We start from the raw sequence: 11,473 nt of genomic DNA, 5'->3' as shown, positions 1-11,473 counted from the left end.
CTGAGTGAAGTAGCCTGCATAGACAATCTTGACAGTCCCTCTGCCTTACACAGCAAAACTCTTACCTTTTAGGGATAAATCCCTTAAAAGCCAATGATTCAACTTTGCCTTAGTCTTCTGAAGAATAGATTCAAAATTAATCTTACACCTAGATTTCTGATCTTTTGTGATATCAATCCCCAAGTATGTTACAGAATCCTTCACTGGAATATTAGCAATTTGTTGTAACTCACAGTCTTTAATAGATAACTATTCACATTTATTGATGTTTAAACAAAGGCCAGAGGCTTTAGAAAAGGCCTCTATTACTTCAAGAGCAATTGGGACATGATGATGATCTTTCAAGAACAGTGCAGTATCATCTGCTAGTTGGGAAATGATAATATCCCTACCCGCTACAGATATACCTTTTAAGTGGCTTGATCTAACATAAATATTCATAAGCTGAGTACAAAACAAGAAAAGGTAAGGGGAAATGGGACAGCCTTGTCTGACACCACGTTTTAAATAAAACCTAGAAGATGAACCTCCTTTAAGTTTAATAGAACTGTTTGCATTTGTGTACATTGTTCGTATAGCTTTACAGAAAAAATCTCCAAACCCAAATGTTTTTAATGACCTAAAAATAAAAGCATGCTCCACTGTGTCGAAGGCTTTATAAAAGTCTAAGAAAAGAATAAATCCATCATCAGTACATAAATGAGAGTAATCCAATAAGTCTAAAATTAGCCTTATATTATTTGAAATATGCCTTTTCTTTAAGAAGCCAGATTGGGCCTCATCTATAAGGGGGTCATAACTTGACTTTATTCTATTTGCAAAGATCAGGGCAAAAATCTTATAATCATTGTTTAATAGTGAAATAGGTCTCCAATTGTCTAAAAGCAATGGATCTTTTCTTGATTTTGGAATCAATGTTATCAATCCTTGAGTTAATGTAGGTGGAAGAACTTGATTTTCTATACTTTCTATATAAACTTCTTTAAGAAAGGGAGCGATAAGATCAGAAAAAGTTTTGTAAAATTCGGCTGTGAGGCCATCAACCCCAGGAGATTTATTAACCTTAATATGTGTAATAGCATATAAGACCTCTTCAATAGTAATTAAGCTATCACAAAGCTCTTTTTGCACAGGGTTGACGGGAGACGCAGCACCAGTGTCTCAACACTTCTCGCGCTCCTTACGTCATGACGCGAATCCTCGCTTTGCTAACGTGCGTGTTTCGTCACTGATCCGTGTGTTCCTCTGTTAACGCGAGATTATGATGAGCTGCGCTTTATTTGCGCCTGCGCAGACTGGCGGCTCTGACCTTCATTGAAGTGATCATGTTCGCCAGGACCAGCGCGGCGGTGTTCCTCCCACAATGGTAAGAATTTATTGTTTTGTTGAATGTGTAATTTTCTGGAAATATGCATTTAACGTGTTGCGTATAAGTAGCGAAGTAAATTGCTTCAGTTAGTCAATGAAATGCGGATAAGGTGGAGCAAGGACGTGCTGAACTTTAGGCCGCAGTGTGCTTAAGCTTATGACAGCGAGCGACTTGGCTTGATTTCACATGTTTATTAGATTTATTTAATAGCAATACAATACGCTGCTAAACCAACATATTTAATCAAATTATGTTCTTGAGTTCTGAACTATTTGCATGGAAACCATTCTCTGTCATGTCGTAAAGTCACGTAAATAGCACTGCGGGTTTCCAGGGAGTGCATTGCTTGCAATGTAACTTCAGTTGCTGTCACATTTACTGATGCATCATTGCCCCGAGAGTTATTATAATGTATTTATTTGTGGATGGGATTAACCTCTATAAAACGTCTGTTGCAGTGGGCAGGTCAGGAACATGACTACCTTGAAGGACAGTAAGTAAAATTTCCTTTTGCTTTATAAAAGGTCAGCTGACATTAATGTCTTTACAAATGCATTTTTGTTATAATTAATGTACTTAATTTTATTTGTGTTTTTGCTAATAATTGTTTTGAAGTAATGTTATTATACTTATACCATGTGATTTCTCGATTCTGATTGGCTGGCAGGTATGCATTAAAACCGTTAAATGCACAGGTAGTTCCAAGTCAGTTTAATCACCGTTCTATATTAATGCACTGCTTTAATTGATGCACACACACCACTTGCACATAAACACAGTAAGAGGGAGAGAGGTCGGAGATCACAGATCGCACTGCGCACGCACAGAAACTTATTGTCAGCGCTGCCCCGCAACTTTTATTAATAAGATACCCTAGATACTAGATCGCTACATTGTATTTTTCAGCAAGGAGGGGGTAAAAATCACTATTTTTGAAGTAACTAAATGGCTTCATTGTTTGTAGAAAGAGACAGGAAATTCACACACACAACTGTCATCTCTCGCTCTCTCTCTCTCAATCGATAATTCATTCAAATAAAACTATTTCATCTCTGTATCTGATTTAAAGTGGGCTGAATGCTAGATCTAACGAGCCGTAACTGATGAAAATAACCGTCATTTTTACCCTTCCGGTTAAATATTGCGCTGCAAACATCATAAACAGATTTTAATTTGTTAATACTGGTGAATGACCATGGTATAAGCGGGATAATGCACGGCTAGCTGTGCATTAAACGATTTTAATGCACTTCTCAGAGGTTCTTGGCCTCCATGTCGTGCATTAACATTTTTTAATGCACAGCTAGCCGTGCATTATCCCTTACATAACAGACAGTTGAATAAATTTTCTGACCATTGTTTGTTTTGTTTGTTTGTTTTTCCCTTCTCACCAGTCACCATTCGGTTGAAGTCCATCAAGAACATCCAGAAAATCACCAAATCCATGAAGATGGTGGCAGCAGCAAAGTATTCCAGAGCTGAGAGATCCCTGAAGCCCGCCCGGGTCTATGGCACCGGCACTATGGGTATGCAGCAAATTATCCACAAAATTAAGTTTATAGTGCACATTTAGATATCCTTTTAAAACATGTGATTATACTTGTGAATATGTTAATGTTTTTCTTTTTCTTTCATATCTTTGTTATTTAGCACTCTACGAGAAGGCTGAGATCAAGGCTCCAGAAGACAAGAACAAGCACTTGATTATTGGTGTGTCGTCTGACCGTGGTCTCTGCGGTGCCATCCACAGCAGCGTGGCCAAAGCCATGAAGCGTGAGATCGCCAATCTCTCGGGTGCCGGCAAAGAGGTCATGATTGTCAATGTGGGTGACAAACTCAGAGGTCTGCTGTACAGGTATATATCGTTCTAAGTCTTGTCTCTGTAATTCTCATTCAATAAATTCTTAAGTATGTAGATGCGTCACAATGGTTTCAAATACCACTTTTTGCAGTGTTCTTTGCTTTAATCGCTGCTTCTGCTTCTATGAACTGTTAGGACCCATGGCAAACACATCCTGATCAACTGTAAGGAGGTAGGCCGCAAGCCTCCCACTTTTACGGATGCTTCTGTCATTGCCACAGAGCTGCTGGACTCCGGCTACGAGTTCGACCAGGGATCCATCGTATTCAACAGATTTAGGTTTGACACATAATGCACATAGTTATATACTAAAAATAGAACAAAAAATAATTTTTTGGTTTTGATGCTGATCTGTGTCCTCTGCAGGTCTGTGATTTCATATAAGACAGATGAGAAACCTCTATTTTCCTTGGACACTGTTGCAAGCTCAGGTATTGTTTCATTGTTGGACTGTATACCTATCATGACGCATTTAACAACATAATTGGATCACAATTGAAACCACATTAAACATGTCAGAGAGGCCCAGCACGTTTATGAGCAGGAGTAAATCTAAGGATGCATGATGTATTGTGCCATTGCTTATCGGTCAATATTGTTGTTATTTCTTTTTATTAAATAGTGTTAGTTGAGTTTGGAATTAGATTTTTGATAGGGCATCCTCATTTGCCTTATCACTTTTAGATTTAGATCACATGTGCCATCATCTAACACTCACTTTATGTAATCTGTGCATGAAATAATGCTTAGTAAATAAGCTACAATTGTACAAAGTTCAGTTGTAGCCTTTAAAATATTTATTTTCATTGGTTTAAATAAAAATGTATAGATTTTCTTTTTTTTTAACCGATTGAAAACATTTCAAGGCATCATCTCAGGACAGTCGTATAATAATAATAAAGGTGAAAAGTGTGTGTGTGTGTGTGTGTATATATATATATATATATACACACAGTTGTAATAGTTTTTAATATTATGTATACTGTAATATACAAACATGTACAATATGCATACAATGACAAGCAGAAACAGTTATACACCCTAAGTGTACTAAAAAAGATTAATCTGCCAATTCATGAAAATAATAATCAGCTTAACAGTATTAGGCAGCATTTTGACATGAGTGCATTCCCAAAAAATATTGATGCAATATTGTAAGAAATGTTATCCCATTAAATTAGTGTATTGTTGTTATCGGTACAGTCTTATTTCATGCTTGTCTTTGTTGTTGGGGCTAACTTTGACTATATTTGCTGGGTTTTAAGATGTGATCAAGTGACACCGGAACAGAATCGATCATTTGCCATGTGTTTTGTTCAGAAAACATGGGCATCTATGATGACATCGATGCTGATGTGCTGAGGAACTATCAGGAGTTTGCTCTGGTCAACATCATCTACTTCGGGCTGAAGGAGTCCACCACCAGTGAGCAGAGCGCCAGGATGACCGCTATGGACAGCGCCAGCAAGAACGCTTGTGAGTCATTTTATATGTCGTCTTCCGTTCAGTTTCAAAAGACTTTAATGGCCTGTTTCCTATATTCCTTGATCGTCAATAATGTTATCACTCATACTTGAGAATTCTCATTTGCAATCTTGTATTTTTTCACTCCGTCAGCTGAGATGATTGACAAGCTGACCCTGACCTTCAACCGAACCCGCCAGGCCGTCATCACCAAGGAGCTCATTGAGATCATTTCTGGAGCCGCTGCTCTGTAAGATGTTTTTCCTCTTGCTTTGCCTGTCTCTTACCCTCATTATAACCCATGCATGCCATCTGTCTTCCTCATTCATTCATTCTTTGTATTGGGTTATGGTTTAACGTTTTCTAATGCCCTGTTCTGTTACATCCATATGTTTATATTTCTGTTAATTTTATAACTCATGTGTTTCATGTGTTGCTTTTGCACCTCTATTAACCCATATTAATCTTATTTCCATCTTTTCCTCACTGACCTTCCTTAATATGCATGCATTCACCATTCACAGGGTCTGAGGCATGACCGAGGTAACGTCCTGCAGCAGACTGTAGGATATATTGTGTGCTTCTAGAGAAATACCATAGACAATAGATTTTAGTGTTCCAGTTTTCTTTTCTTGCATGTTGTGGGTTCTTTTAGTGGGTTTTGGTCAAAACAGAAGTTAATTTCCACAGGCCATTAGTAAAAGCAGCATAAGTTGAGTAAAAGAGCTTTTACTTTTTGCTAGAGAGTGGACACACTGACTTCTATTCTTATTGGTTAGACCTGAAACATACTCTGTATGCAAGGACATTAATGCAAATGCTTCTTTCATATAGAATGTTTCTGGCCTTGTACCCGACTGATATATGTTTACACCAACACAAATGTTTGTTGCAACAATTTGCATTCAGTTTGTCTGTTCAGACCAATGCTGAAAAAGAAAACAGCAGAAGGTCTGAATGAAATCACAAATTCTCTCTCTGCCAATAGGTGGAGCTTGTTGAACAGCAGAAATACAGCGACGCATATGTGCAACTTTCCACAACTTCCTCCACTGTTCGCTGTAGCTCAGCACAATAGTCTTTTCGTGAGCGCTACTGAGTTGTAGTTTTATGTAATCACATCGGCTCTGTGCAGATGACCAAGAGCGCAAATCTTATTGGTTGTCCAGGTTTTTTGCCTGTAGTGCATTGGAAAAGAAATTAGAGCATCTCTCTGTAAAAAAAACTATTGCATTGATGACATGCAAATGCTCACGTCGGTTTTAAAAGATGCGTTAACAGCTGTGCATTCGAATGTGGAATTTTTATTGCAAGAAATTTGTCAACATTTGTCTTGGTGTGAACAGGCCTTTAGAGTGTTTATATTAAATACTGAGTAAAGGGTCTGAATACTTAGGGCCGTGTGATATTTCAGTTTTTCTTTTTTAATTAATCTGCAAAAATGTCAACAATTCTGTGCTTTTCTGTCAATATGGGGTGCTGTGTGTACATTAATGAGGAAAAAAAATTAACTTAAATGATTTTAGCAAATGGCTGCAATATAACAAAGAGTGAAAAATTTAAGGGGGTCTGAATACTTTCCGTACCCACTGTATATATATATATATAGAGAGAGAGAGAGAGCTATAGATACTGCAGCTTAGATGGTTTGGTATTATTCTCTACACTTGACATCTACTTTCCTCACGTTTTATATCATGTCCATGACTGATTTGTTTGAAATGTACGAAATATTTATTTTTCTCATTACAGATAAAGAGGATCCCTGTACACGTTCAGTGTGGTTCTGGTGCACGTGCTCTCCAGTTCAGTCACCTAGTGTAGAATTCATAAATCTATATGTGCTTCTGTTTGTACAATATTGGAAAAAATAAACCTCTTACAGAGAAACACCACCCATTTGAGTTCTCCAGTCTATTTCTAGTGTATGTACCGATCAGCTTTGAAGTCCTCTTAAAAAAAATAAATTCTAATGCTTGTTTTCCATTGGAATTAAAGCTTGTGAACTCTTCTTTGAAGCCACGGGCTTGGCTGCACTCAGAGGTTATCAATACACGGAGCATTTGAAGAGAAGGCGTCTGCCAAAACAGAACACAAGGTCAATCCTTCCAATAAACCGTCTCTGGCATTTACGTATTTTGCTTAAAACAGTATTAAGTTACTCTGAACTGATTACTGATAAACCCAATTGACTTAAAGGCATCCTTATTGTTCCTTCTTATAATTGCCAATCAAAACAAGTTTATCCTCCTTGTTATCCATTTGAAACTCAAGCCCGGCCAGCCACCACGGTATCAGATTAAATGATCGCGCTGCGGTGTTGGGTGTCTGGATCCATGAAAGGGTGAATTTGGGGGTCACTGATTGTAGAAGAAGGTCTGGTCTATTAAAGTAATGGACAAGTAGAAAGTTTGACCATATGGGTCACTCATGTATTATTTAATCAGCTGCCACTGGAGCTCAGATTCTGATGGTTATCATCTGAGAGCTGATGAGCGTCACCATACCCAACCGTTTTTTTTTTTTTTCTTCTGAATAAATTTTTATTGAGTCATCTTGAGTTCAATATGCATTAGGAAATGTTAAAAATATAGGAATATAAATATAAACATACAATCTACAATCAAGCATTCTTTTTTTTGTGGAGAAAAAATAGTGGAAAATAAATTATTATATTTGTAGCATTCCATCTATACTTTACTAGTAATATAAGCATATGATCTGACTTTGAAATCACTTTTTAGCATCAAAAATAATTAGCTTTAAATTTACTTTTGCATAAAAGTGAATCTTTCACAAAACTTTCCACAGTGGTGAAAGAGACCGTTGTTTCTTTTTAAAAATATGAAATCCAACTTGTACATTATATAAATTGATATGAACATTTACTTTAAATAACTGATAAAACAACTAGTAACTATAGTTCTCCTGTAGTGTTAGTACTAAGGTAGGCATAGATACATTAAATAAAGTAAAATTATTAACATAAATATGTCTAAAATATATGGATGAAGTCATATACAAATCCACAAAAATCACATGGGTTTTCTGTACCAAAAGATTCACATAATTTATTTTCTGGGTAAATCCTTATATGACCCTACTATAACAATCAGAAACATAATATAATTTATTTAATGCATGTAATAAACAGCAATGCAGCCTTACAAATAGCTTAATTGTCACCTGACCATACAATATGCCACTCATTATTATTATTATTATCATTATTATTAATGCCATGTACAAAACCTATAAGTAGTACACTAAGATACAAAAAATAAATATTCAAAGGCAAGGAAAACTAAACAAGGTAATAACCAGTGTCAGAGTAAAATAATAATAATAATACAATAATAATACAAATGTAATATACAAAAGGAGAAAATACCACGCCATGCAAAAAAATCATACTTGCTTACAATATATTTGTGGGGGTGTCAGGGAGCATGAACCACTGAACCGTTTGTTGAACCGATTCATATAAATGAGAGATTCGAAAACCCGATTCGCCGAAACGAGAATTATTGACTTTTATCTAACTAACGTTACTGGCTTTTTATTTATTACAAATTCCACTCCAACATGGAAGAACAAAAAAAATCGATAATTTTATGTACTCAGGGCTTTACAAAGCATCACTATAATTTTACACATTTTATGTACACAAAGATTTGAAAAAAATAAAAATAAAATACTCAAGGTTTTACAAATCATCACTATAATTATACACATCGCCCAACTGTACTACACAGTATCGTACACACATCTGCAGGTGGTGTAATCGAGCAAGCTATAATCGACCAGACTCGCCGCTCTTCTGCGCATGCGCGATCGATTGCTCCACGATGTTTCGCTCGGGAAGTAAAGATGGCGGCTCCTATGGAAGCGCCAGTGTCCCTATTCATGTGAGCGATCAAAACAAAGCCTTTCCAGGCGCCGTGAGAGCGGGCTTTCGGGAGCGGAGAGATGTGTGAGAGTTACGCGCGCTCGCTGCTGCGGGTGTCCGTGGCGCAGGTGTGTCAGGCGGTGGGCTGGGATGCGGTGCAGCTGAGCGCCTGTGATCTGCTGTCCGACGTGCTGGAGAGGTACTTGCAGCAGCTGGCCCGGAGCTGCCACCGATACTCCGAGCTCTGTGAGTCGTTTAACTCTCCTTTCTAACCCTAATAACAGTCTGCGTTGGAGTAGTGTGCTCTAGAGTGTTGTTAGTGTACACTGTAGAGAGTATTTTTGTTGTTAAGCCCCGCCCACTACAAGTGTTGTTAGCATGCTAAGCTAACTAGCTCCTCAAATGGGGATTTTACTGTTATGGCGTTAAAACTTTCTTGACGAACTACTTTTAGTCCACTTCTTTGACTTCTTATCACAGAAGCTTATTGTTTTGTTTTTTTGTAAGACGTTAGTTTTGAGGCTAGCCATCAAACCTCTCAGTCTGCATGTTTTGACAGCTGACCAGAGACTAGTTAACTTAGCTGTCTACTTAGGCTAACCGAAATCAGTCTTTGCTTAACAGACTATATGCTGCTGAAAATGGAGTAAAATGTGAAATAGTATCCCTCTCGGAGACTGAAATGTTGGCTGCATCTTAAACCAGATAGTGTGGGATAGTTTGCAAGGATGCAGAGTATGGATTCCCACTTGTTGCCATAGTGATGCTGTAAGCTGCAGCATCATCTGTGTGGATGTGTGCAGTTCATATGTTCAAAACAGTGTTATTTTAATAGCATTCAGATGATATTATAGTATTTATTAATTCGTTATTTAAGAATTTTATATTTTTTGTTTAAATTTGAAAGTTTTTCTACTTTCTTGTGTTTTCTTAATTTCAGTTTTAGTTATTTCAATACGTCTGATTAGCAACTAGCTGAAATCAAATATTCTTAGATTTTCTTTTAAGTTTATTTTATTCCAAGTAATACATACACTTTCTTTTGTGTGCATCTAGTGACAAAGCAACTATATCTGAACCTTCTAGCTGTCAGAGTGAGAGTCAAAGAGAGAGAAAGCTTTTGTAAATTTGTTTGTTTTGAAAGTATTATCAAATACTATTAAAGTTTTTATTAATCTCTTAAATTAGCTTTTATTTTTATTTTTATTTTTTCAAATGTAAAGTTTTAGTAATTTTGTTGCATTTTTGACATTTTTATTTTTTATTATGTCTATAATGTTTTTATACATTTTTATGTCAGTTTCTGTTATGTTTGTACATCAAGTAAAAAATGAAAATGAGAAACCAGCTGAGATAATTTTGTATTAATATTTTATTACAGTTAAAGTTTATTTAAATGTGTATATATATATATATATATATATATATATCGATGTGTTGCTGTTTTTGTGTGTTTAAATAGCCATGTTTGGAAAGTTTTTGTGAATGTTTGTTTGTGTGCAATTGTAGGAAAGTTTTGAAAACCTGGTTGCCACATGGCGTTTGTGTTTGAGATGTAATTACTAATATCATGATGCAGCTTTCATGAATTCTGATTAGTCACTCACTGCATTGCATTGTACTTTTTTTGCATAATAACAACTAAGCTGTATAATTTACTATCATCGGAGGCATCTGTGCTTTTTTCCCTCTCTTTAAATATTCTACACCTAAGTATTAGGCTTGCCGCGATTGACGTTGATACCGTTGTTAAGCCGCAACACCGGTTACGTCACTTTCCCACCGCGGCACCGACCCCCACCGTCGTTTAGATTTTTTATAGTAATAAAAATCATTTAGTTCAGTAAAAGAACAGACACTACAATTAAAAACTGAACGCTGCTACAGTTCTATGTTTTATATATAGGCTAAAGTGCATGAGTTTGACATTGTATTTTGTTGTTGCATTCAAGCAATTGACGCCAAACTGCCGCTAATTCGATAAGTGCTTGTAAGCTATTTAAAATCGGAGGAAAAGAGGGAAAATTCAAACGAACTAAAAACGAACAATTGCTTTACTCCGAATTGCCGCTATTTGAAAGTGAAAGTAAAATGCGCACGCCGCTTTTGCAAGCTATATAAAATGCGAAGGAAAGCGAGGAAAAGAGGGAACGCCCTTCCCCCACGGTGATACCGGTATTATCAGTGTTGTCACACTTCGATTAACCGGTGGGAAAATTTCCTCACCGTCACAACCCTACTAAGTATTATATTTAATGTCCATTTATTAATTATTTGGTATTTGAGGAGGTTGCTGAACAGACATTAATTCCGTATGCTGCACATCTCTTTCCTTTCAGATGGACGGACAGACCCTGGACTGACTGATGTGGACCAGGCTTTTGGACTTTTGGGAGTCACTATAGCTGAACTCGAGGACTATGTAAATAACATGGAGCCTGTTGGCTTCCCACAAACTATCCCTCAGTTTCCCATCAGCAAGAGCAGCGTTCTGCAGTTTCCTGCTGCTGGCTTTGACACGGACGCCCGTGATGCCCTGAGGGGCGAGAGGAGAGACTATATCCCAGAGTACTTCCCTCCGCTCGTCTCACTGCAGGAAGGTACGTACCACCGTCGCTATAAAGGCGGGACTGAATATATCAAGTTATCCAAATATAATACAACAGTGTTGAGCTGGAACTAACTGTTCGTGATTTATTGGCAGCTATATTGTGAAAGTGTTATTCTGGGTCCATTTTTAACTTGGCATCTTAAAAGTAAAACAATTAAATGGCAGCAAATGATACACACACAGAAATGCTGAATTTAAGTGAGTAGTAACATGCTAATTATTAATTAGTAAGTGACGTTTAATTACAATGTTTTAATTTATATTTAATATTTGTTTACA

At 36.9% G+C, this 11,473-nt stretch overlaps 2 protein-coding genes across 4 annotated transcripts in view; both read left to right on the top strand.

Annotated features, from left to right (window-relative positions):
- Positions 1 to 1,266: 1,266 nt before the first annotated feature.
- On the top strand, positions 1,267 to 6,589 carry LOC107748457 (ATP synthase subunit gamma, mitochondrial-like). 3 transcript variants are annotated; one of them, XM_016563234.1, is made up of 10 exons: positions 1,267 to 1,366; positions 1,828 to 1,862; positions 2,764 to 2,895; positions 3,020 to 3,224; positions 3,366 to 3,509; positions 3,597 to 3,661; positions 4,551 to 4,706; positions 4,848 to 4,944; positions 5,219 to 5,237; positions 6,447 to 6,589. In XM_016563234.1, exons 1-9 carry the CDS (start codon positions 1,326 to 1,328, stop codon positions 5,223 to 5,225), a joined length of 882 nt encoding a protein of 293 aa, XP_016418720.1. In that variant the 5' UTR covers positions 1,267 to 1,325; the 3' UTR covers positions 5,226 to 5,237; positions 6,447 to 6,589. The 3 variants fall into 3 exon arrangements, with proteins under 3 accessions (XP_016418720.1, XP_016418721.1, XP_016418722.1); XM_016563235.1 differs by lacking the exon at positions 5,219 to 5,237; XM_016563236.1 differs by lacking the exons at positions 5,219 to 5,237; positions 6,447 to 6,589 and having other exon boundaries at positions 4,848 to 4,948.
- Positions 6,590 to 8,556: 1,967 nt separating this feature from the next.
- LOC107748456 (transcription initiation factor TFIID subunit 3-like) overlaps positions 8,557 to 11,473 on the top strand; it is a 54,461-nt gene continuing 51,544 nt past the window's right edge. The window contains 2 exon segments of the mRNA XM_016563233.1: positions 8,557 to 8,829; positions 10,923 to 11,183. Of these exon segments, the coding sequence (XP_016418719.1) occupies positions 8,664 to 8,829; positions 10,923 to 11,183 (427 nt within the window). The 5' untranslated portion in view covers positions 8,557 to 8,663.

This window comes from Sinocyclocheilus rhinocerous, unplaced genomic scaffold, assembly GCF_001515625.1.
Source record: "Sinocyclocheilus rhinocerous isolate Xijiao unplaced genomic scaffold, SAMN03320098_v1.1 scaffold78, whole genome shotgun sequence".
NCBI lineage: Eukaryota > Metazoa > Chordata > Actinopteri > Cypriniformes > Cyprinidae > Sinocyclocheilus > Sinocyclocheilus rhinocerous.
This window is presented reverse-complemented; position numbering and strand designations above follow the sequence as displayed.

What these genes read in the sequence shown, in the direction of transcription:
- LOC107748457 (XM_016563234.1), top strand. Translation starts at nt 1,326, where the DNA reads ATGTTCGCCAGGACCAGCGCGGCGGTGTTCCTCCCACAATG. An exon ending in CATGACTACCTTGAAGGACA is followed by an intron (nt 1,863 to 2,763) that starts GTAAGTAAAATT and finishes CCTTCTCACCAG; the next exon opens with TCACCATTCGGTTGAAGTCC. An exon ending in CTATGGCACCGGCACTATGG is followed by an intron (nt 2,896 to 3,019) that starts GTATGCAGCAAA and finishes TTTGTTATTTAG; the next exon opens with CACTCTACGAGAAGGCTGAG.